Below are 23,565 nucleotides of genomic sequence, written 5' to 3' on the forward strand. Positions count from 1 at the left end.
ATTACAAAACACTTACATAAATGCCCCACTTCTGCATTACCTTCTTTGGAGTGGTTAGTTAAAATGCTGATCAAATAAAACTCTATAGACAATTTTATCAGGTCAAAACATTTTAATTAAAAAAAAACAAAACAAAAAAGGAACAACTAAGAACACAAGTCCCCCACAGAGACAAAGTGGCAAAGCCTCCAACAGTGTCATAGACATTTAAATTTCATCCTTCCTATTTTACAGAGGCAAAGGCCGACTCACGCATGCGCATTGCTTTAACAGTGGTTGGTAAGCGGGCCCAGCGCTTGGTGCTGGAGGAGGCGTTCAGAAATTAGCAAAGCAGCATCCGTCACGGCCGACTTCGAAGCAAGAGTTGCTCATGTTTATGCGATGGTGGTGTGGCGTTTGCCATTGTCGGGTGCACTTTGTCCGTCAGAAATCACAGGCAACAGTGAAAACACATGAACCTGATATTGACTAGTGCCTCTCCTTGGGATATTTGCAAACTGATTTGATTGGCCGGCACCGAGAAAATCGAACGTTTCTCAACGTGTGCTGCACGAGCAGCGACTCTACAAGACAATTCAAGAACAAGACGGGGCTTCATTTAAAGGGAGAAGCTTTTCAGGTGCGTGGTTTGAGTCCACTTTTACAGATTTTGGCCCAACAAGGTTAACTTTGCTCCTGTATGGAAGGAGCTTCCTCTTCTACTTTCTCTGTTGTCTTCTCTTCTTCCTCCTCCTCACTTTCATCCTCCTCATCTTTGTCTTTGTTCTTTTTATGTTTCTTCTTTTTGTGTTTGTGCTTATGCTCCTTGCTCTCCACTTTGTCCTGACTTCCGTGTTTCTTGTGCTTTTTGTGTTTTTTATGCTTCTTGTGTTTCTTCTTCTTCTTTTCTGCCGTGTCGCTGTGGACGCTCACGGTGGGGCTGCGTGAGGGTTGGCTATGGGACACACTGGGACTGCCAGTCTGTCCTCTCTCTGGTTCAGATCCTTCCCCTTCGCTGTAGTCGGGAACGAAGGCGGCCTCGTCTGTCTCACGACCCAAGTCAGAACACAAGCGTTGTCTCCTGGGCTCCGGGCCACGACTCCCCTCACGTCCACCCCCAACTCTGGCGTCTGATAATCTTTCTTCCTTCCCCGCCACTCCTCGCCCCTCATCTCTTCCTCCTCTTGCCTCCTCTCTTGCAGTAGATCTCCCTTCATCCCTCGCCCCTCTGTTCTCCTCTCTCACTATTTTTGGTTTGGTCGGTTTTTCAGAATTCGACTGTGACACCCTGCCAGCTTTACCCTCTTCCCGTGGTGTTCTCACTTTCTTCTCCTCCCTCAAACCTCTCTTCTCCTCTCTAACGGAATCCCGGGCTTCGCCCCTGATTGGTTTCGGTACCTCAGCAAGCAATTCTCTGCCTCGGCTCCTCTGAGCAGGTGGTGTCGGCTCCTTGGGAACACCAACTCCATTTTCCTGCCCTTCTTCGTCATCCTCTCTCTCCCACTTGGAGCGAGGAGGCAACTGAATGAGTGGCTCTTGGGGTGGTGCAGTGCTGATTAAGAAAAAGGGATTTAACAAAATATTTAAGGTGACTGTATATAAAATTGATGCATTTTGATAAATCTTTATACAACAGTATATAGGGTTGGGTACAGCATATAAAATATTTTAAAGATTTATTGAACATCAAGAAACAGGGAGGATACATTTTGAGTCCATCAATAGGTTGATTAATTCTGTTCTAACCATAAGAGCCAGGGAACACACAATCACAACTAATTCCAGATCAAAACTCTTCTGTGGCTGTAGCGGTTTCACCGGCCATCTCATTATAGACATGGTGGAACTTGATATAAATTTAATAAACTACTAATGGTGCACATTTTAAATAGTTCCCCCCAAAAGACATGGCACTTGACTTTGCTATGCAGCTATTTTTGGCACTTTTCATGTCAAGCTAGAGAGAGCACTCGGAAGAGCGCAGGCCTCTACCAAGGTTGCTCAGTTTCTATTAAATCCATCCATCCATCTTCTACCACTTTATCCTCCACACGAGAGTTTCGGGGTGCTGGTGCCAAACCCAGCTCTATTATATTAGTAACTCTATGAAATTTAGAGGGGAAATCTTGACCCAGAGAAATTGCATTTCAAATCCCCTTTGGTTTCATTTAAACCCTGAAGGGATTTGGTTTTGCAAATAACAAAAATGGCTGTGAACAAAGCATATGATTTTTTTCTTTTTAAAGTTAAGGGATCAACAAGTAGAGACACCTAAGACTCACCTAGCAGAGCTCACAGTGTGACTGGTCAGAATCTTTCGACTGATCCTAGGTTTTTTCTTCACAACAGACCCTTCGCCATCTTTCGCTGCTGGGAGCACAGGAGGGAATAGATGTGGAGACAAGATTAATAAACATATAATAAGATGGCATGAGACAAAATCAAAGTCATCAACTCTTCACACACGCATTCACCGCGATTCTAATTACCTTCTTTCTGAGCAGCAGCTGGTTTCTCTCCAGAGGGGACACTCCTTTCTGTTCTGTCCTTGGACACACTCCTGGGAAATAAGAGAATATAATTACACATATTACAGCTTTTGTTTACAGATAATAACACCGACGCCACGCTTTCAAGGAGGAGACAAACATGTAAACAAACCTGTCAGATTTAGCAGCTCTTTCTGACCCTTCACCTCTCTCCTTTGAGGGCACGCTTGGTTTCTCTGGAGGGTCAGTCGGTTTCTTGGTGATAGCCGATTTCTCGCCAATGGTCATTTTATCCAAACAGACAGACCGCCCTCCTCCACCTCCTCCGCTTCCTCCACTGGAGGTCTTTCGCTCTGTCCTCGCAGTCCTCTCCCCTTCGGCATCTCTTTGAACTGTAACTGCTACTTTTTGTGAATTTGACCCCGAGACCTTGTCCTTGTCTTTGTCCGACCCAGGGACTCTCTCTTTGTCCGACCCAGGGACTCTCTCTTTGTCAGACCCAGGGACTCTCTCTTTGTCAGACCCAGGGACTCTCTCTTTGTCAGACCCAGGGACTCTCTCTTTGTCAGACCCAGGGACTCTGTCTTTGTCAGACCCAGGGACTCTCTCTTTGTCCGATCCAGGGACTCTCTCTTTGTCCGATCCAGGGACTCTCTCTTTGTCAGACCCAGGGACCCTGTCCCTGTCTGATCCAGAGACCCTGTCCCTGTCCGATCCAGAGACCCTGTCCGATCCGGAGACCCTGTCCCTGTCCGATCCAGAGACTCTGTCCCTGTCCGATCCAGGGACCCTATCTCTGTCCAATACCCTGTCCCGGTCCGAGCCAGAGACTCTATCCCGGTCCGAGCCAGAGACTCTATCCCTGTCCGAGCCAGAGACTCTATCCCTGTCCGAGCCAGAGACTCTATCCCTGTCCGAGCCCCTGTCCCTGTCTGAGCCAGAGACCCTCTCCCTGTCCGAGCCAGAGACCCTCTCCCTGTCCAAGCCAGAGACCCTCTCCCTGTCCAAGCCAGAGACCCTCTCCCTGTCCGAGCCAGAGACTCTCTCCCTCTCTCTGTCCAGTCCCGAGCTTTTGTCCTGCTCTCGGTCTGAACCCTGCCTCTCAGGAGCGACTCCCCTCTCAGCAGAAGCAGGCCAGTCCTTTCTTCCAGCTCCATCTAATGTGCTGCTGGATCGGTCTCCTTCCGATGAGTTGATGGCAGCTGATCGGTCTGAAGTGGAACCAGTCTTCTCAGGGCCCGACAGTGCTCTCTCTGCGACTGGCATATCGTTGCTGCCTTTTCTGCCAAGATCCCTGTTCAACTTAATCCTCCTTTGGGGTAGTGGCATCTGGAAAAGGACAACAAAAACTCCACATTATATTCAATCGCACTACAACAATAGGGGTGTCACTTTTTATTTGAAATTCAATATTTTGAATATGGGTGTGAAGGTCAGACTGTTTGAAAATCATGGTGCACCATCATTCACTATATGAAGTAGCACTCTTTAGATTCCAGCAGAGGGCGCTTCTAAGATTTACTAATGAGAGCTGCAGTCATAGGAGCTTCCTGCTGTTTAAGTGATTTACCTTTCAGGGAGTTTTTTGTGCTGTATGAATAGGATAACGCTAGCAGCAATGTTGATTAAGTCACAATTATTAACACTGCTTTAATAGGATAGAATCATTGGACAAAAAATGTACCAGTAGTAGTAGCCATTTCGTATTGCATTGAAATATATTTGGATGTTTTTTTTCAATTTTAATATAATGCTTGTGAATGCCAGCCAAATCTGTAGATAATTCTAATTAATTCATATATTTTCCTAGCAAACTATTTGGGCAATAGACCCACCGGCAGGTCCATCAGAGGTCTGATGGGTCCCCGATCTGCATCTCCACGGCCCATGTCACGGCTCCCTGGAAGTGGAAGAAGACCTGGTCTGTCCGAGTGTGGATGTCTGTGGAGCGGCATCTGGTGAGAAAGGTGTGGGTGACAGAGGACATCGCCACCAAGCCCATCAATCCTCCTCAGCTTTCCGGGAGGAGGTCCAAGTAAAGAGCGTCCCTCCTCTCCCATTCTTCTACGACCGTCCGCTGGTGAGGGAGGTCGATGAAGGAGTGGCAGTCCATGTTGATGAGTCATGGGATGTAGACCACTAGGTGGAATATCTCTTCTTCCCCGAATGTCATGGCCAAGGCGGGGACCGTCATGAACAGAAGGAAGCGGTAGATGCATGTTCTGGGAGGACAGTGGAGGCGTCTTAAGCAGAGGAGGCCTAACTGAAGAGCTTTTACTCTTCTCTTTTTTAGGGGTAGTTGAGCTCAAAGTATCTTCTAATTTAGTTTTAGTAGTCTTTAATGGTTTAGCAACAGAGGAGGAGGAGGAAGAAGATGAATCTTTCTTTTTGACGGCCACCCCTTCTACAGACTTCTTCTTGACCTTTTCACTTTTTGGTTTCACACTCTCCGTCTTTACTTTAGCTTTAACCTTCTGACCCTTCTCCTTCTTAGTTTTGTCAGACTGCGTTTTCGATGTAGCCTTGGTTGAAGGTTTAGCTGGTGCAGCAGAACTTTTAGAAGCTGGAGCTTTAGCGGCTGCAGAACCAGATGCAGGTTTCGAAGAGGCAGGAGATGTTGAACTGAGAGAGGGGATTTCATCCATCGGTTCATCTCTGACAGGAGTAGCATCACCTCTGTCTTCCGACTGATTCGAAGGGTCCGATTCCTCTCCAGTCTTTTTCTTTTTTAATTTCTTTGTTTTCAAGACTTTGTTACTGGACTTTGTCCCTGATGAGGAAGAGGATGGGGGATGGTGAGGGGGCGCACCTCTCTCTTCTCTCCCTCTTCTCCCTCTACTGTGGGGGGAGTAATCTCTTGATGGTGGGGACATTCTATCCCTCACCCTGTCCTTGTCCCTGTCTCTGCTGCCACGGCCTCTGTGATGCATTGGAGGTTGTTGGCCGTCATAGTCTTTGTAGTATTTGTTGTACCAATCTGTGTATTCTTTTTCCCATTGTCGATACCTTTCCCTCTCCCAGCGATCATCACCTCCAGGACTTCTTCCCTTTAGTTCATATGGTGGCAGCTCCCGAGGTGGTAGCTTCCTTCCCCCTGGGCTGCGGCTTCGGAAGCCCCCAGGGGAACGAGACCGTGACCTAGACCTGAAGGGTACTGCTCCTTCTGGTCCCTCCCAGCCTGGACCCCGATAGGAGGTAGGAGACCGTGGTGAGCCAGAGCGCCGGTACCCATAGGACCTTGAACGGGAGCGTGATCTTGACCGTGAGCGCCCATAACTGCGTCCATTGCGTCTGGAGTAAGGGGAGCGGGGATAAGACCGACCATGGGAGCGCGAACGGGAGCGTGATCGACTGGGGGTATAAGAGTAAGACCTGGATCTGGATCTTGAGCGAGTGTAAGAGCGGCTGAACGGAGAGCGACTGTATGACCGGGACCTAGACAAAGAAATGGTTGAGAATAGCAAAAGCAAATTATCTTAAAAAAACAAAGATTATGCATAGGACATAAACAGAAGAATAGGACTAAAACAATATTAATATGTCTTTATGACGTTACCTGGAGAAAGATCGCCTTCGTCTCTTTGGGGAATTTCTGTACTTCATAAGTTCTTTGTGGAAGTCTTGAGTAAATTCATCTAGTTTGGAGGTGACTCTGTGGAGGCAAAGACAAAAATTACTCAAAACTATTCCTGTACTCATTTTATCTACATTTAATTTAATATACAACCATTAGTAATATTCTTTTTATAAATCAGTAGCTGCTAAAAGACCCAGAAACACAAGGTAACAACTCACTTGTCCTGCCTGTGCCGCTGTCTGTAGAAATCTTCCTTTGAGAGGGGAGGCTGAGGAAGGGAAGGTGCAAGATGGGGTAGATGGGGCTGGGTACCAGGGGGAACCCATGGATTAAGGTTGAGCCCAGGTGGTCCAGGGGCATAGAGAGGCTGGGGTTGGTAACCAAGTGGAGGAGGAGCAAGAAGGCCGGGGCCAGTGTTGTACGGAGGGGGGTAGGGCTGTGGTGGGGGAGGATACATGGACGGAGATGGATATACCGGAGGAGCAGGTGCAAGAGGTGGAGCAGTTTGGATGTGGGTGGGGGGGTACTCTCCTCTACTTCTGTAGGACCTGGTAAAAAGAGACAGATCATTGTCACACTGAATACAACCCTAATTCTTCAAACTGCCCAAAAGAGGAAACTCACCTCTCCCAGTGTCTGCTTCCCCCTCTCGGTGGGTGATGAGGCCTTGGCTGGTGACCTAATCGAGCAGAAACAGTTTAAGTAAGCTGCCGAATGTCTTTACTTTCAAGATCACTTAATCACTTCATAATATTTTTTTTCTTTTTTTTTTACCTGGTGGATTAAGCAGCCTTGGAGGTAGTGGATGGCCAATAATGGGCATATGGAAACCCTGTTTAAGAAATGAGTCAGTAAATGTTACCCCTCAAGAGCATGTATTAATTATGCACGACAGTGAACAATAAAAATTAACTCACATGTGATCCACTCCCCGAGGTAGTTTCGGGGGGTGCTCTCACAGGTGGTTCTGGATCCATTTCACTAAGAGACAAACATGCCGACACATGTCAAACACCCCATGTTGAGTATGTAGCTTCATATATTTGTGCAGACCATCTTAGACTTAACTTACCCTGTAGGGGGTGGTTCACCCTGGCTGGAGGAGTGTATCGGAGAATGACGGTCAGCAGCAGTCGGAGGGGATTTTGAAACATCATGACCATCAACAGCAGTTGCTTGAGGAGGACTAGGAGCAGGGGATGTATCAGCAGGAATAGATACAGGGGGCTGGACCTGTGTTTGAGGTGCAGCTGTGGGTACACTTGGAGGTGAGGGAATGGCATTGGCTAGCAGTGGGTCCTGCTGTCTTGAGAGCAGTGGGTCCTGCTGTCTTGAGAGCAGTGGGTCCTGCTGTCGTGAGAGCAGTGGGTCCTGCTGTCGTGAGAGCAGTGGGTCCTGCTGTCGTGAGAGCAGTGGGTCCTGCTGTCGTGAGAGCAGTGGGTCCTGCTGTCGTGAGAGCAGTGGGTCCTGCTTTCTTGAGAGCAGTGGGTCCTGCTGCCTTGAGAGCAGTGGGTCCTGCTGTCTTAAAAGCAATGGGTCCTGCTGTCTTGAGGGCAGTGGCCTGGTCAACTGAGGGCGCAGTGGCGGCAAGGATGCATGTTGGACCTGCTTGCGAGATTGTTTGGTGTATCCCGTTTCATTCTTAAAGTTGTTCACAGCCTACAAAGTAAATGGAAATTACATTTTAGTTTATTTTTATTTATTTTTAAGTCAAGTATAACAAGCCAAGACATATACATACGCAAATACACAAGAGACACATGCAAATAGCATTCATTTCAAGTCCTCACCTGACGAAGAAATTTGTTGGCAATTAGATTATCAGGTGAAACATCTGACTGCTTGCACGTGAAGCAGATGTGTTCCTCCGAGTCCAACAAGGCAGTCCTGATACCTGGGGGAAAAAACAGACCACAAAACAGAGTCCACATGTATTTAAGTACAGCATTTTTTTAACAATTGATTACAAAGGCAAGAGAATTGAGAGAAACTCACATTCATCACAGTAACTGTTCCCACAGCAGGGTATAACCACAGCATCCGTCATCAAGTCATTACAGATTGGGCAGAGGAGTTCATCAGGGATTGGGTCTGAATCGTCCTCAGATGATGACTGCTCATGTGGAACAAAGGGAGGGCGCTCTTTCTTTCCTTGAGCATATGCTTCCCTAAAAAAACACATTTGGATTTTAAGTTTGAGGGCTTTGATATTGGCAAAAAGAAAAGAAGGAACAGTGATTGACCTGTGGACATGTGCAAAATGAGTTTCGACAAAAATGACAATAACACTATGTATTTGAGAGTATCTTTTTGACACATACGCATCTATCGCAGGTATTGCATATTCTCCGGTGCTGGTTAACATGGCTCCTTTGGTGCCTGGCTCAGCTTTCACCATGAAGCTCTGAGGAATACCTTTACTGGTCTTTACTGGCTTAGGACCCTCTGCACTCTTATCCTGGACCTAAACAGAAAAAATTAAATTATCACCATTAGTTTGGTTGGTTACACTGCAATTAAGTAAAAATTAACTACAAGGGGAAAATGAAAATGTGAAAGTGATTAATACCATGAGCATGGGGCACTGTCGAATGTAGTGACCTGCCTTTAGACAGCGAAAGCAGGTATAATTAGCGGGTGGAGGTCCCACTGCCTTCTTGGAGTAACTAAAAAGACAAGTTTGTTTTTTAAAACTCTTTACATCAGGAGGTAGTACATTTTGTATAAACTAATAATAATAATAAAATATGGAACAAATTATTTGGCCATCATCAAAAAGGAGCAAGGCGTATGCATGTGTTTGACTACTAACTGTATGGGGTCATATTGATGGTTGGACTGAGACATCATAGCTCTGATCTTGTCTTCCTCTGATGCATTTGCATCAACCAGGTTAGCAGTCTAAAAGTACATAAGCAGACCAAAAGAGCAAGATGTCAAAGACCAAAAAAGGACAGAAAAAGAAAAAATAATATAAGGAAATATTTTCTCAAAGTACAGCCTGTGTGTAGAGTAACAGTACCTTGGCAAGTTGGGCGAGTGACATAGAGGGAGAGGAATCGGTCTGCAGGAAAATCAGAGTACAGATATTAAAGGTGTTAACATGATATCTAAATGACGTACAGTGGAAGACAAGAGTCCAGATAGTTCCACACCACATCTGTGTCCAGTTCCTATCAGTCTCCATTTTAAGAGATATTCATGGTTTTTCCCGTATTTAAAAGCATGAATTAAATCAAATATGAGTGAGCAATTAAATATAGACATGAATAACTAAAACTGTGCCCAATGCCGAGTTTTACTTATTGTGTTCCTATGTAGAAAACTTTAATGGAGTCAAATATTCCACTTGTACTGGGTCTATTTATACATTGGAGAATTTGTAATTAGGTTGAAAGTTAAATTAATTACTTGCAGAGTTCACCCCTAAAAAAGGATTTCTAAAAATGGCATTACATGCAACTATTTCCAAATTATATACTGATAAAACATTTCTATTACAACAGCAGAAATGCTGAAAAATAAACTAAAAAATTAACAATTTGGCAAATTTGGTAATATAGAAAAGCAAACATCTCCATTCAGGCTTCACTTGCAATTAAAAATTTACAATACCAACATATCACTGTAATGATAGCTTAAAATGGATCATTTGACAATGGGGGAAAGCAATTTTCTCATAGGAATAATTGACATTGAATTTAAAACTGTAGTTTCCCCTTTAACAGGTCGCAATCATTCATAGTTTTTGCACTAGCTGCCCATCAAATGAGGTTGTCACCACTGTGAGAAACTGATCAAAACAATTTTATGACTGCAATCAGTAAACCAATTAGCAAGCAAAAAGGGTTGCCAGTCCCTTTCAATTAAAATAAAAGAAGTCCAAACACTGCAGCATGTCAAAGACAAAGGGCTGATCAGGCAAAAAAAAACAAAACAAGATGCTGAGTTAAAATATCCCAGTTGGGGATAAAGTGAACAAAGCTGTTAAGTTTTCCTTCAAACTATTCCCTGAAGCTGCCATTATACAACTGCAGAGTGAATGGAGAAATAATGTTTCTATAATGCAGGTCAAGAAGACTGTGCTGCCAATTTCTGGTGAAAAATATCATAAGAGTAAGTAAACAAGCAGGTGGAGTCCATCGCGATATGCAGGGCTCAGAGGAAAGACTGGGTTTTGCAGAATGCTGTGGAGGGAACACACAGGGATCTGGTGCAAGTGGTTCTGACACTGAACCACCGAACAACTTTATTGACAGGTTCTGCAGCTTACAGCTTACAGGACACACTACACCAGTATATGTCTCACTGCAGCAACCATGGAAGGCCTCCAAAGAGTGTCAAGATTGTCATAGTACTTTGTGATCATGTGACAACACTGTATGTCAGTGGCCAAGTCACAGCACCTCACTCATTAAAACTGGTGCCTTGCTAATGCCCCAAATCACTGTCGTAACACAGGTTGAATTAGTGCCTGCTTTTTTTCAAAAATACATAAAGAATTTAATTCAAAAACATTAAACTGAGCAGGATGAAATCTCTGAGCCTGAGTTTATGGTTATGTGCGGTCCATACTCAGAGCAGAATATAACATCTTCATGTTGAAATTGTACAAAAAAAAATAACAATTGACCATGATATATGTTACTGAACATCATATTAGAGTATATTAATGTTTAGCAGGGTAAGTTTTCAAAAATATAAATCTGTGACTCTGTTCCACTCACATAACTTTAGTCTTGTAATTGTAATCAGAGTTAATTACAATCAGTTTCAGCCACACTTTACTCCACTGGGTTCTTAACCCACATAAATAAAATATTTTCACAGAAAATAAAATGACAGTGATCAATACAAAATTGCCATGTCTTCCTTTTTACAAACCCCTTTAAAAATACATTTGTCTGCCCAGAAGCAGGCTACAAACCATTTCAATATGAAACACAGTCAGTAACAGTTTAAATTAATTCACAGTCAATTAAAAAGTGGCAACAGTTAAACAAATGGTCAGTTCAGAGCATTCAAAAACAATGATGACTAGTCTGTTGTTTCTCATCTCTCTGAGCCACAATCTAAAACTTTTAATTTGCTAATTTCAAAACACAAAACCTTTTAAGAGAGAAACAACAAACTACTTTAACGGTGGTGACTCCAAGAAACCCTCCCCAAAAAGACTTCATATAACACATAGAGGCTGAAATCACAACACAAATGTAGCCAACAAACAGTGAACAGAAAATACACAGGGCTCAATCATTTCTGACAGAATTAATTAGAATTAATACTTTTTGAGAAAAGTGACTAAAGCCAGAAAGAGGGGGAGAGAGTGAGAAGTGAGAGGAGGACAGAGTGTTGTTTTGGGTTTGGTTTACATACGGGTCTAGATGATCCCACCACAGCTGTGTCAGAACGATCTCTGCAGGAAGAAACAGAAAACATAAGTTACCAACTTCACAAGTGAAAACAGAATCAAGTTCTGAGCCATCATTATATATTAAAAGCTATTTAAATAGAAAACTATACATAAAAATGCATTATCTATAAAGCTATTCAAAACTAAATTACTAGCAATTGTACTGGTACAACTCAAACACAATCCACGTATGAACATTATACATACACAATGAACGTCCTGCCAGCAGGTTTGACTCCACCGATCGGAGTGCGGCGGACAATCACGGACGAGTGTTTTGGAATGTGGGCTTCATCATCAGTATATTCTGGAAAACATGAGAGAAATCATGAGAAAACAATCACACACACATAAAGAAAGGGAACATTAATGATATCACATAAAATTCAATTGAATGTGACATGTACATAAATAGATATATGCATACAAAAATCAAGCATATAAAGAGAATATCCATGGTGGATGAGTAAAGTATCTTCATCTTTTAATTTATAATGCAGCCAAACCAGTTATTCAAAATTACACATTTTTATAATGCACGACGTTGAAGAGACATCACCATATTTCCTAACACTGTTATGTATTTTAATATTATTACTTGAATAAGTTACCACCCAAACAATGGATTACCAGAAAAAAATGTTTAAGACGTGTTAAAGGAAATATTCAAACATTTTTACAGGTATTGTTAATCTGATTGATTATTTATCTAAAAAGGCAACCACGGTGAGTAATTTCCACCATGTTTGAAAAAAATTAAACAGTGCACCTTACAATGGGAACTTCAATTATAATACCGAAGATACTTTGCTTCAGCTATTCAAATTAAACAAAAATAGTTGTGGCCTGCAGTAGTACACCAATTGTCGTGCACAACTTTGATCTCAAGACACACGACAAATGCCAAGTGCACCATTTTTCATTTTTGGGGTGATTAATTTGTTTAATATTTATTTTATACATTAGTTGTGTTTAAAATACAAAATCCACCGCAGTGCAGACATGTATATTGAACATTCTTGTAAGCAATTCTTGTAACATTTGCATTGTTAGACGTAAAATAGCAAAACAATTAAAAAAAAAAAAAACATCATATAGAATCACAAAGCACATTGCAACTGAAAGTCTACTTTTAAGAGAGACAAACATGTCAGCCTGTCACTGACCAACACTGTCGAATACATCACATATTCGGCATACATTTTGTAACTTGTCAGTTAATAACTTACCTTCTCGAGTTTGCGCATTGGTGATCTGCAGGTCGCAGTCCGTGGCCTTGAGGCGCTCCCGAGCCATGATCTGCCGTTTAAGCTCGTTGAGGGTGATGTGCAGCCCATCGAACGTGACTGTGTTGTAGTCCAGTTTGGAAGAAAACTTGTAGTGAACACACGACATTTTAACAGCTCTGATCACTATACTCAATTAAGCACAAGGGGGAAAACCGAAAACCACAGGGCTGGTATAATTACAAAATAAAACAGCGTCAACACTGAACACAGGAGACTATATATTGTTTTTAATATGTAAACCTTCTTGATGTGCGCTAGAACACTGATGACAGAGAAAGGGATAATATGTTGATGGGTTCAGATCGCAGATGTAGTTACAGTCTTTGTTATTGCCAAAGAAAAAGGATCGAGGTGCGAGGCCAGAGCGCCATTAAGCTGCGCCGTGTGTCTCGCAAGTTATTCAAAGTCCGGAAAACACAACAGGATGCCACCAAATCCAAGAGAGTCCATGTGGCACGGTTTCAATCTTTGCTTAGGGGGATTAAAATGAGGCCAAGTCCGTGGTGAAATGTCCTTGGAGGAAAGCCCTGGCCGCTGCGCCACCAGTGGAGCTAGCAGCGGGCCCGGGGTTGCCTCACCACCAGTCCTTAGCTTTGTCTGCTGTAAATAGTTTATATAACAAGTCACACCAATACTACGGAATAACGAGAAAGTCCACAACACCTCCGCAACAAGTCCACAGTTTATGTCGCTGCTCGCCCTCAAATATAATACTTTATAAACCCGTATATATCGTGTCAGATAGGCGAGTTAGCTAACATGATACACCTCGAAATTAGCTACGGCTCCCTCTACTAAACCAAAATAAGTGGCTATGCTAACACGGTCAGTCACTTTAACTGTCGAGTAGTCTCACAAAATCCACTAGTTACGCAGTCAAAACACAAAGATTCATCTTCGGTCCACGGTTGCGTTTCACCACGCAGAGCGTTAAGTTGTTTATCCGGTTAATTATTCAAGTTAAATCCATAAAATCCTCCCCGGTGATGGTTCGTCTCCTCGCTGTTTCATCAAAATGGCGCCGAACGGAACCGGATGTGGCCGCCAGGATTCTTTCTAAAACACGAGGACAACATTTTCATATTATATTACAACTTCCGACAAAAATAAAACGAAGGAAAGACACAATAGGGCAAACATTACAGTATTACAATGTTATTAAATGTATTTTACGTACTTCATTTTTAAAATAGGAGGGAATAAGATGTTACAAATACCAATGGACAGTAATGTTTCGATACACCAGGTATGTGTGTTAACCAGACGATGCAAAGGAGACTTATTTCGATTTAAATAGTACATTTATTTAACATATTTTTTATTGCAGATATTCAGTTCGATCGAATTGATACATGAAAGGCATCAAAGGACTTTTTGGAACGTCTGGCTTTCATGACCGTTTCATCGGTAGCGTGGCCGAGCGGTCTAAGGCGCTGGATTAAGGCTCCAGTCTCTTCGGAGGCGTGGGTTCGAATCCCACCGCTGCCAAGAACCTTTTCGACTTGTCAAACTGAAATAGGTATTTATATTAAAATGCGAAATTTGTAACCATAATTAGACGTTGTGCTTTTTACACTAACTTACTATGATACTACTATCCCACTATCCCTTTTTAGCAAGTCATTTTGTATTTTAAAGCAGACCTAGACCAGAAGTTCCAATTAACGCTGTTTTTTTTACTGTGTATCTGCGTCCTTACCTTGTTTAAGAAGCCCTGGAGGTTCTAAACAAACAGTTTAGCCACTGCTGAGAACGCTGTGTTTTATTGTAATCTCCCGGTCCGGTTACGTAAACACCGGTTCTCCTGAACAGCAGATCGTCCTGCTCCGGGCACTAGTCCGGGCACATCCGGTTGCGTACATTGAACCGCAGAAGAAGAATAACGTCCGTTGTGGAGGTGTTCTGCAGTGCTCTGGCTCTGACTCCGGGTCAAAGTCATCAAAGGGACTGCGGCTGGGAGTCATGACGAAGCTATTTTTAAACATTGTTAAAATAATGTTTTGATAATGAGTAGCAGTGCATCCACCGTTCCAGAGGGGGGAGCTGCGCTTCTGAGAGCGGGTGTGCTGAATAAACTGGCCAATCACAAGACTCTGTCTTCTGGGTGAGAGAGTTGAGTCTGAAATATTGCTGCTGGGAAACAGCGTCAGAAAAAAAGGATTTCTATCGGCTCGTTTACAGCAACTAGGAGGTTTCTGACCATAAAAACAAGTTAATGTATGTAAGTAGACCTCCATAACTAACATTTATGTGCAACAGGACCACTCTATGTGCACACTGCTTTCATCTAATGCAGTTATTTTTGATTAATAAAAAAGCTCTGATAGATCCACTGTACCAAATAGTGACTGATTTATGATTTTATGAATGAGTGAATGAGGAAGATATTGGTTTATACAGTTGATGGACAAGGGTTACTATACATAATGGTGTTGTCCCAGAATATTTTCGATCATCTGCATAGAAAAATCACAATTAAGTCAAGGAGCTGGAACCAGGAATGGTTTGCATAGTTAAAGGTGCATTATGTAATAAATCTAAAGCAACTGGCCATAAAATCCTCCTAATATGTCACAGAGACTCAGAAATAATGTTCATATAACAAACTGAACTCACCAACAACAGTACAGACAAAATATTTGCATTAAAAAATATATTTTGCAGACTGCAAATCATGTTTATGTTATGAAATCATGTTTTGGCATGTGGCGCCACCTACCGCCGTCTACCAATCATTGCAGTCAGTAGAGTGTCAGCTGCCGAGCAACCACGGGTTGCCAGTTACGTCAGAAAACTAAACCTAAAAGACCTCGGTATTTTGAATTTGAATGTAGTTACCGTTTTTGGCCACATTCTTACATATGGCACCTGAATCCTTTCTGTGACAGCATCTGGGCCATCAACCTCAAAGTCCAGACTGGTGGTATTGTTGCTGATCATCCCTTAATGGCCACATTGTTCCCCCTTTTTTCAGTGCCTTCTTCAAGGACAAATCAGAAGTCTTCTTGAGCTCGTCTTTAATAGCCTCCTCTTTCACTACATCTAAAATCTAAGTGACTGTGTGCCTGAATGGTGCTGCTGCCATAGTAACACATCAGGTTTGGCTGCTGTTCTGCTGCCATTGTCTCAAATACACATAACTAATGCACGATCACAAACATCTAATAATAATATTTTGCTGTGCACGGGAGTCGTTATTTTTATTTTTAAGGGACTCTTTGTACTTGGTTTGGACATTTGCTCCAGTGCCCACTTAAACAAGGACACATATTTGAATATTCTATCGTTCTCGCGAACAAACACGCACGACAGAGCTGTACCACGGGGGGAACACACAAAAACAAACACTGCAACTTCAACCACACTTGTTCCTCTCTGAAGCGTTTTTGTGAGCGATTGTGCGCATTTCATTTCTTTATTCCTGTGCGTAAACAGAGACTCAATGGCACTACAACATGGGGGGAAAAAACCTTTTGTTATACTAATACGTGCTCTCATGCATGTTACACAATACACACTGACATGTGACAAGAGAAGCAGAGAGGGTTGCATTTAATGGGATTTTGTTTTCACGTTTAAACCCATTAAAGTGTGTGTACTGTAAAGTGATTTAAAAAAACAACTCTGCAAACATAAAAACAGGACTGCAGTAGCAGATCTCAAAAATGTTCTTGTTTACTTTTCCTTTGTCCTTGACAACAATAAATGAAACAATTTGATCATTTCTTTGTCTTTTTGCCATTCTATGACACCAGCCCCTCAAAAGCCATAACAATGTGGAAGTAATGGGAAACAGTGATGGGAATCTTTCAGTCTAAATGGTTAATAAGAGACAAAAATCAACTGATTGGCCAATGTGAGTCCATTCAATATCGTCTTTATTTACCAAAGGAGTGAGGACATCCTTTTTATTAAGCCTCTCACTTTAGTCCCTCTCCATCTTTATCTCCATCCACCAGCACCAGTCTGCTCACACTGGTGTGGTCCTTCTGTTGGCTGCACAGTTCCCGGGCAGCACGTCTGTGTGGTTATGAGCAGCCGTGGTGGTCAAATCGTCCACTGCAATGTTTCCGTCTTTGATCGGAGAGGTTAACGTGTACAGCATGAATTCTGAGCCCACCGTCACTGGCGGCGGCAAGACCGCCATGCCGCCGACTTTGGACTCGGCGGAGAGGGACGGCTCTCGGTCTTGCATCAGGGATGCTCGGAAGGACTGTGTCGTCGAGTCCCCGGCGCTGTGGTTGCTCCTGTAACTGTAGCGGCGGGAGCGGTTCTGGTAGTAGCGGTTGCGGTAGTAGGACGAGCTGCGGGAGATGGGCGGCTTTGTGAGCGAAGGCCGGCCTTTGGTGCGCAGCTGCCTGTGTTTCTCAATGAACACATGCACTGCCAGGACGCCCACCATCTCCGCCAGCACGAAGGACAAAGCCCCGAAATAAAAAGACCAGCCGTACGAGTAGCTCTTCTTGTTGTCGCTCTGGCTGGGGTCACCCGAGTTGGCTGATATGTACACAATGATGCCAATGATGTTACTGAGACCTGGAAGAGTGTAAGGGGAAGACCGAGGTCAAACAGTGAAACCTTCTTTGCAGCTTTCATACAGATACGTTTGTCATATTTAATTCCAGATGTTCCGACAAGCTCAGGTTCTGCATTCCAAATTAAAGGACTCATTTTATACCCTATTTCTCCAAGTTAACCTAGTTCCCTGGTGTCCTAATGAACATGTCTGTGACATTCTTTGGTCAAAATACCTTAAGGATGAAGCACCACAGCAGTTTAATCACCCTGCCAAAACAGCCCTGTTCAGAACGCTCGGTTTAGAGTGCCTGTCTCTTTAAATGCAAATGAGACACAGGAAACAACGTCAGCGTCACTGAGGCTCCGGAAGCTAAAAGTAGTTAGCATTTGGCAAAGCCATCATTTGCTGACTCCAGCAGACACATTGCCGTCATATATAAAATGTATCCACTGGACACGTAAATCCTCTGAGGCTGGAAGTTTGTGTAGAACTCTGTGCTGCACTGTGCAGACAAGAATAGAACACTTTGCGTACTTCTGCTCTTCCGGATACTGTTGCCCTCACCTGCACTCTTGCGTTTTTTAGGGACAAAGCGGAGCTCCGCGAGACAACAATTCCAGGAATGTCTCATTGTGACGTAGCAGTGAGTGCAGAAGTCAACATCGTGTGTTTTATCTCCTGTACTTAGACTGAGGAGGACCACAAAACACAAGCGAGTCATCTTTTTTCACACTTTGCCTACTCATAGGGCCTCCAGGGTCCCAAATATAAGTATTAAAATGATTAAAAAGATGATTTTGATTTTGAAGTGGATCCTGTTCAATTAATGACTTGCATACCGATCCTTTAAAAGGAGGACTAAAACACTATAAAATTTCACAGATAGAGATAGATTTTGTGTCCGTACCAGTTCCTGTTTGGTTACCCTTTATTCAGGAAAGGGGTTTTAAAAGGTTCTCTGGATCAAATTGGTTCTTACTGGAATCATTAGTGTTACCAAGAACCCTTGAGAAACCCCATATTTTTTCTTCGGGGATAGGGTTTTTCAGAAGCAAATGGTTTCCAGGTAGAACCTCAGCCCTTGTAGAAGGACACTTTTGTTATTTCTAAGAGTGTAACTTAAGCTGCAGTCTTTACATTAACCGGGCTTTTGTGTTTCATTAACAAAGCAGAAGTCGTCCATCTTCATGCTAACTTACCTCTCAGGTTATTATTTGGTTATTTTGGTTGAATTCTACTGGCTTTTCCACTTAGATCATTGATTATTATTACAAAAAAATTGTGACTGTGTGAATGAGCGACGTCATGTGGCAAAGAGGTGTACTGCAGACATGATTTTCATTAAAAACCCTGGAAGAATTTGCATTTAATTTTGCAATCCTGGGGATAACTGCTCTGTAGTGAAGTGTGTCAATGACAGCCTTTTAAATCAATACAGAAACTACCAAAGCATCATATCTAATGTGATCACGATGCTGCAGAATGTAGAGCTGGTTTCTGACCTGCAGAGACAAAGAGTATACCCGCGCTCAGGATAACGTTGTAGCGCGACTTGTAGAACTCACTGGCGGCCACACAGACGCCTCCGAGAAACAACAACCCCACACTGAGGATGGGGAAGAGGCTGGAGGCTCGAACTGCTCCTGGTGAGAGGAGAGAAGAGAGAAATGTGGTTTAAACAACATTCAAACACAATCAACAGTCAATTTCTCCAATCAGGAGCAGGTTAGGAATTTGAAATCATGTTTTGGCATGTGGCGCCACCTACCGCCGTCTACCAATCATTGCAGTCAGTAAATTCTCAGCTGCCGAGCAACCACGGGTTGCCAGTTATGTCAGAAAACGAAACCTAAAAGACCTCGGTATTTTGAATTTGAATGTAGTAAGTGTTTTTGGCCACATTCTTACATATGGCACCTTTAAGTTTCAGGTCCTGGAAAAGAAAGACTTAGTGGGGGGGTGCCTCTCGAAATTTTGAAGAGAGCATCAAATTATTTTCCTCCTGTCCTCCCCTTGTGGGGTTCGTACCTATGTTCCCCGGGTCCAATGTTCCCTGATCGGGGAGCATCTGACCATTTTTTTTTTTTTTAAAAAGGGTCATATGTTCCCTGTTTTTACCAAAAAAGGGAACATTGCTTTGTATGTGAATGGTCCTATGTTCCCCGGTCACATACAAAGCGGGGAACATAGGACCCGGGGAACATAGGTACTGTCCGTCATTGTGCGTAATGTTTATTTTATTGTATGATGTTTTTACTTAGTCACTTTGTGGATATTACTTTGGTTTAAAGCTTTAAAGGCAACACCAGCTTGGGGATGTAGGGTTCCATGTGTAATCAACATCTTAACAACAACAACAACATCTAAGTGATGACCATGTCATTTTCCATGTGTGTCAAATAATCTTATTTAACTCTACCACGGTGAAGTCCAGTCTGAAACAATTATGAGAGGCACAACTAGCTTCACCGTAACATGCGCTGATGTCACCTACGTAGTAAATACTCTGCAGCATCCTGCTCGTAGTCTGCATCTTCAGCAAAGTGATCGATGTCCTTGCAAACGCCACGAAACGTCCCTGCAGAGACGAGACAAAAGGACCCATTTCAGAACATATGACAGCTGTTTCATAGTGAGTTTTTTTCAGCTTCAGGCCTTAGCTAACAAATATTTTCGATATTTTCCTTTGATATTATGCATAAATATGAGGATATCTGTCTATAAACCTAGAGAAGTCAGAAACATGTATCTGAAGTGTATCTTCTGGATATGAATTTAACACCACCAAGTGTCTTTATTTCTATACATATTCAACATATTAAAATGAATATTATTTCTGCCAGGAAGTAATATCTAAATACAGTAATTACTGTATGAAGCCTTAGGTAAAATCATTTCTAGAGAGACTCTAATGCGGTTTCCTGCTCCCTGTAACCTTTGGTCCTGTGCTGGCTTTCAACATTTGCTCACACAGGGAATTATTGATAACTCTGTTCCCCACGTGCTGCCACTGATTGAACAGTATTGATGATGTGACTCGGTCACCGTGGTAACCGAGACACATTTAAATTTAAAATGAACAGTGAGGATGTCAGATGAGGCTGATTTTGCAGATCATTTTTAATCAAATTATTACAGAATAAAACACTGTTTGCTGACATGCTAATGACCCAGCTGCTGTACTGGCTGTAATATATCATACGAATATCACACATACAGAACATTATCTTTTTTTTCTTTGCCTTTATTGTAAATAAAATAAAAATAATAACTTAAAAAATGGATTAAAGGCAAAAGTTGAATTATATTTGGTGATACATATATCAATATTTCACTTTGTTACATTTCAATCCCAATTGAAGCACTTTGGAGCTGTACGTAAGAGATGGAGAGATGAGGATGTCAACAGAAAATTAGCCAATCAAAACAAACCGGAGATAAAGGGTGAGAGCTATGGGTGCTATTATAATAAAGCAATAAATAATTAAAAATGTAATTTCACCCCATCACACATGCAGGACTCGAAATCCTCTCCCTATGAAGCCTTTACTTGAATCTAGGCAGCAATCCAATTCCAACAAAAAGCTATTGGATGGAATAGGATATAATATATAATATGATATAATATAATAGAACAGGAAAAGTGTCTTTGGCTCACCAATTAGAGAGATACAAACACATTAAATCCTTTAAAACAACAGCACATTTTAAAATAAGAGTGAAAAGTGGTCAGTTTTTTGAATTAAGACGACCGATGGTGTTTGGGACAGAGGATTTACTGAAAACACCTGTGGCTCGGACACAGTTTTGCTCGTCTGTCGTCTGTGCTGCAGGAGAGCACTTTTTCCTCTAAGACTTTCTAAGGGTTAGGCTTTTCGGTCTAAGACACAAAAAAAGTAGATCATAGTAAGAAGAAGCGGCTACAGACGCTTTAACTGTACACCTTTGGCTCAGAGTGGAGCCCCCCCCCCCCCCAACAATTTAATTTTCTTATTTCTTAATTTAATCATCTACATTTGATGTACATGGTGTGTTTTGTGGGGAGTTTGTGGGGAGAACCAACTAAGACACAGGCACTGGTGCCAAAAACACGACAACGCAGTGGAAAAACTGATTTTAGCCATTTAACAAACGGCTCCTTAATATCCTAAGAGTATGCATCTTACTATTAGACATGCTTTTCTGACTGGAAACTGAAGTTTTTGTCACTTTGAAGTTCAAATGTGTCATTTCTGTGACAATACTTTTTACTTTGCGTTCTCTAGAGGGAACGCGACAAAGTATGCAACACTTTTTTGTGTTCCCTCGCGATATTTTGACTTCCCTGTATCTATTTATTCGAATTGTAAAAACCACAATAACATTTCTGAAACCCAATCTTTAACCATCTGACATGATGATACATTACAATAATTATTTAGATCACTCAGATCAGTTTATGACCAGACTCAATAAAGAAAAAGAAAATAAATAAAAACAAGATTATCGACTGATTTGGAACTCTTTTTTGTTGTTGTTGTTAATCTTTTCTTTCGTCTTAAAAATTGTGTTTCCATGTACGTGTTGCTAGATCATCTGCGACAATGTTTTCAAACTGGGGTATGTGAACCACGAGTGGTATGTGAGCTTCCTTCATAAATACTGTATATAACAGGGTCTGTAAAATGAAACGTATAACAAAAAATATAAAAATAAATTAAATAATAATAATTAGAGTCATCTTATCTCTTCTTCCATCTTAATCTAATGTGACTATAGCAAGAACTTGTGAGGAAGAGGAGGATGATGATAGAGTGAATTATTGTATAATTGTGAATAAATCTGCCTCCTGTGAAAACATTGTATTTTAACTTTGTTTTTTATAGTGTTAAGAGTTCAGTATTTTCTTAAACATGTTTTAGAACCACTGATCTAAGACACTTGAGAAATCAGCTCCTCATAGCTAATGATATATTCCCAGTGTGGAGGCTCTTAAAGGTGCAGTCAGTGTATTAAGTGTCTTATTATTCACCTTCAGTGCAGCAGGTCCTCCACAGACCAGAGTGGGTCAGGACCTCCTCGTTCTTGCGCACGGTCTCGTTGTCGTTCTGGCTCTTGGAGCGACACATCCCGCGGGAGTACAGCCAGTAGTCCGTGCCCACAGCGATGGTCATGAGGCTGAAGGCGCAGAAAGCCCCCGCCGTGGTCAGGAGCATCATCACACCGCGGTTACACAGCCTCATGTCCACACAGGAGGACGGAGCTCAGAGGTTTCAGCGCCTTTCATCTGCTGATGCTGCTGCTGCTGCTGCTGCTGATGCTGGGATGTTTCCATGACAGACGAGGATGAAATGACGCTCTGTCTCAAATCATCAAGTTAAAACAAACCGAGACATTTTCCCTGCATGAAAGACAAAGTAGTTGAGAGGAAGATGGAGCGACAGCAGCACACAAAGTAGTTTAGAGGAGATCAGCTCTGCTGGACACTAACTACAGGATAACTCCTCCTCCCTGTCTCTCTCTCTCTCACACTCTCTGTGTGTGTGTAGTCTTTTCTGGCATAAACACTGACCTTGTCAGGACCAGGAGTCCTCATGGAGATCAAAACCTGGTCCTAATGAGGCAGAACCTAGGGTTAAGATTTGAATAGTTGTTAGGTTAAAGGTTAGGATTGGTTTAGGGCAGCGTTCAGCAACTGGTGGCTCGTGGGCCAAAACTGGCCCTTCAGCATTGATATCTGGCCCTGAAGATAGGAGGACATTTTGGCTCTCAATACACTCTTAGAAATAAGGGTTCCAAAAGTGTCCTTCTACAAGGGCTGAGGTTCTACCTGGAACCATTTGCTTCTGCAAGGGTTCTTGGTAACACTAATGGTTCCAGTAAGAACCATTTTGATCCAGAGAACTCATTAAAGCCCCTTTCCTGAATAAAGAGTTATACAAGGGTTCCCTCCAAAAGGGTTCTCCTATGAGGACAAGCCGAAGAACATTATATGGTTCTACTTAGCACTTTAATTTCTAGTGTAGGCCCTACTAGTAGGAATGTGTCATGCACTAAGTACCAAAAGTGTTCACTAGTCTTACTAGTAGACAGTTTGAGCCTCACTAGTACTACTAGTATGGTCAAAAACATCTTAATAGTGGACATTTTGGCTCTTACTTCTCTCTTCTTGCTGTTACTAGTAAGGTAAAACATACCTATACTAATATTACTAGCGGGCATTCTGGTACTTACTAGTAGTATTAGTGAGGTCAAAAATGCCTAACTAGTGCTACTAGTAGGCATTTTGGTGCTACTAGCAGGTTCCAGGAGGCTACAAG

The 23,565-nt window shown here is 42.5% G+C and overlaps 2 protein-coding genes across 2 annotated transcripts; both read right to left on the reverse strand.

Moving 5' to 3' along the window:
- Positions 1-176: 176 nt before the first annotated feature.
- Positions 177-13,738, reverse strand: LOC310943709 (uncharacterized protein). The gene is made up of 20 exons (XM_083909344.1): positions 12,688-13,738; positions 11,666-11,765; positions 11,422-11,461; positions 9,068-9,109; positions 8,858-8,946; positions 8,615-8,711; positions 8,367-8,509; positions 8,041-8,213; positions 7,836-7,939; positions 7,118-7,704; positions 6,963-7,026; positions 6,820-6,877; positions 6,670-6,724; positions 6,264-6,593; positions 6,025-6,120; positions 4,304-5,903; positions 2,641-3,797; positions 2,469-2,539; positions 2,262-2,349; positions 177-1,531 (listed from the first exon to the last, which is right to left on the reverse strand). The coding sequence occupies exons 1-20, from the start codon at positions 12,851-12,853 to the stop codon at positions 664-666; spliced, it is 5,928 nt and encodes a 1,975-aa protein (XP_083765470.1). The 5' UTR covers positions 12,854-13,738; the 3' UTR covers positions 177-663.
- Positions 13,739-16,717: 2,979 nt separating this feature from the next.
- cacng3a (calcium channel, voltage-dependent, gamma subunit 3a) lies at positions 16,718-22,488 on the reverse strand (the record flags this gene model as incomplete). The annotated part of the gene is made up of 4 exons (XM_083909060.1): positions 16,718-17,283; positions 18,769-18,909; positions 19,761-19,844; positions 22,278-22,488. 4 exons carry the CDS (start codon positions 22,486-22,488, stop codon positions 16,718-16,720), a joined length of 1,002 nt encoding a protein of 333 aa, XP_083765186.1.
- Positions 22,489-23,565: the final 1,077 nt, after the last annotated feature.

The sequence above is a fragment of the Microchirus variegatus genome (genome assembly GCF_963457635.1).
Source record: "Microchirus variegatus genome assembly, chromosome: 23".
Lineage (NCBI taxonomy): Eukaryota > Metazoa > Chordata > Actinopteri > Pleuronectiformes > Soleidae > Microchirus > Microchirus variegatus.

What these genes read in the sequence shown, in the direction of transcription:
- LOC310943709 (XM_083909344.1), bottom strand. Translation starts at nt 12,853, where the DNA reads ATGTCGTGTGTTCACTACAAGTTTTCTTCCAAACTGGACTACAACACA. An exon ending in AGCTGCTGCTCAGAAAGAAG is followed by an intron (nt 2,350 to 2,468) that starts GTAATTAGAATC and finishes CTGTGCTCCCAG; the next exon opens with CAGCGAAAGATGGCGAAGGG. An exon ending in CACACTGTGAGCTCTGCTAG is followed by an intron (nt 1,532 to 2,261) that starts GTGAGTCTTAGG and finishes TTTCTTAATCAG; the next exon opens with CACTGCACCACCCCAAGAGC.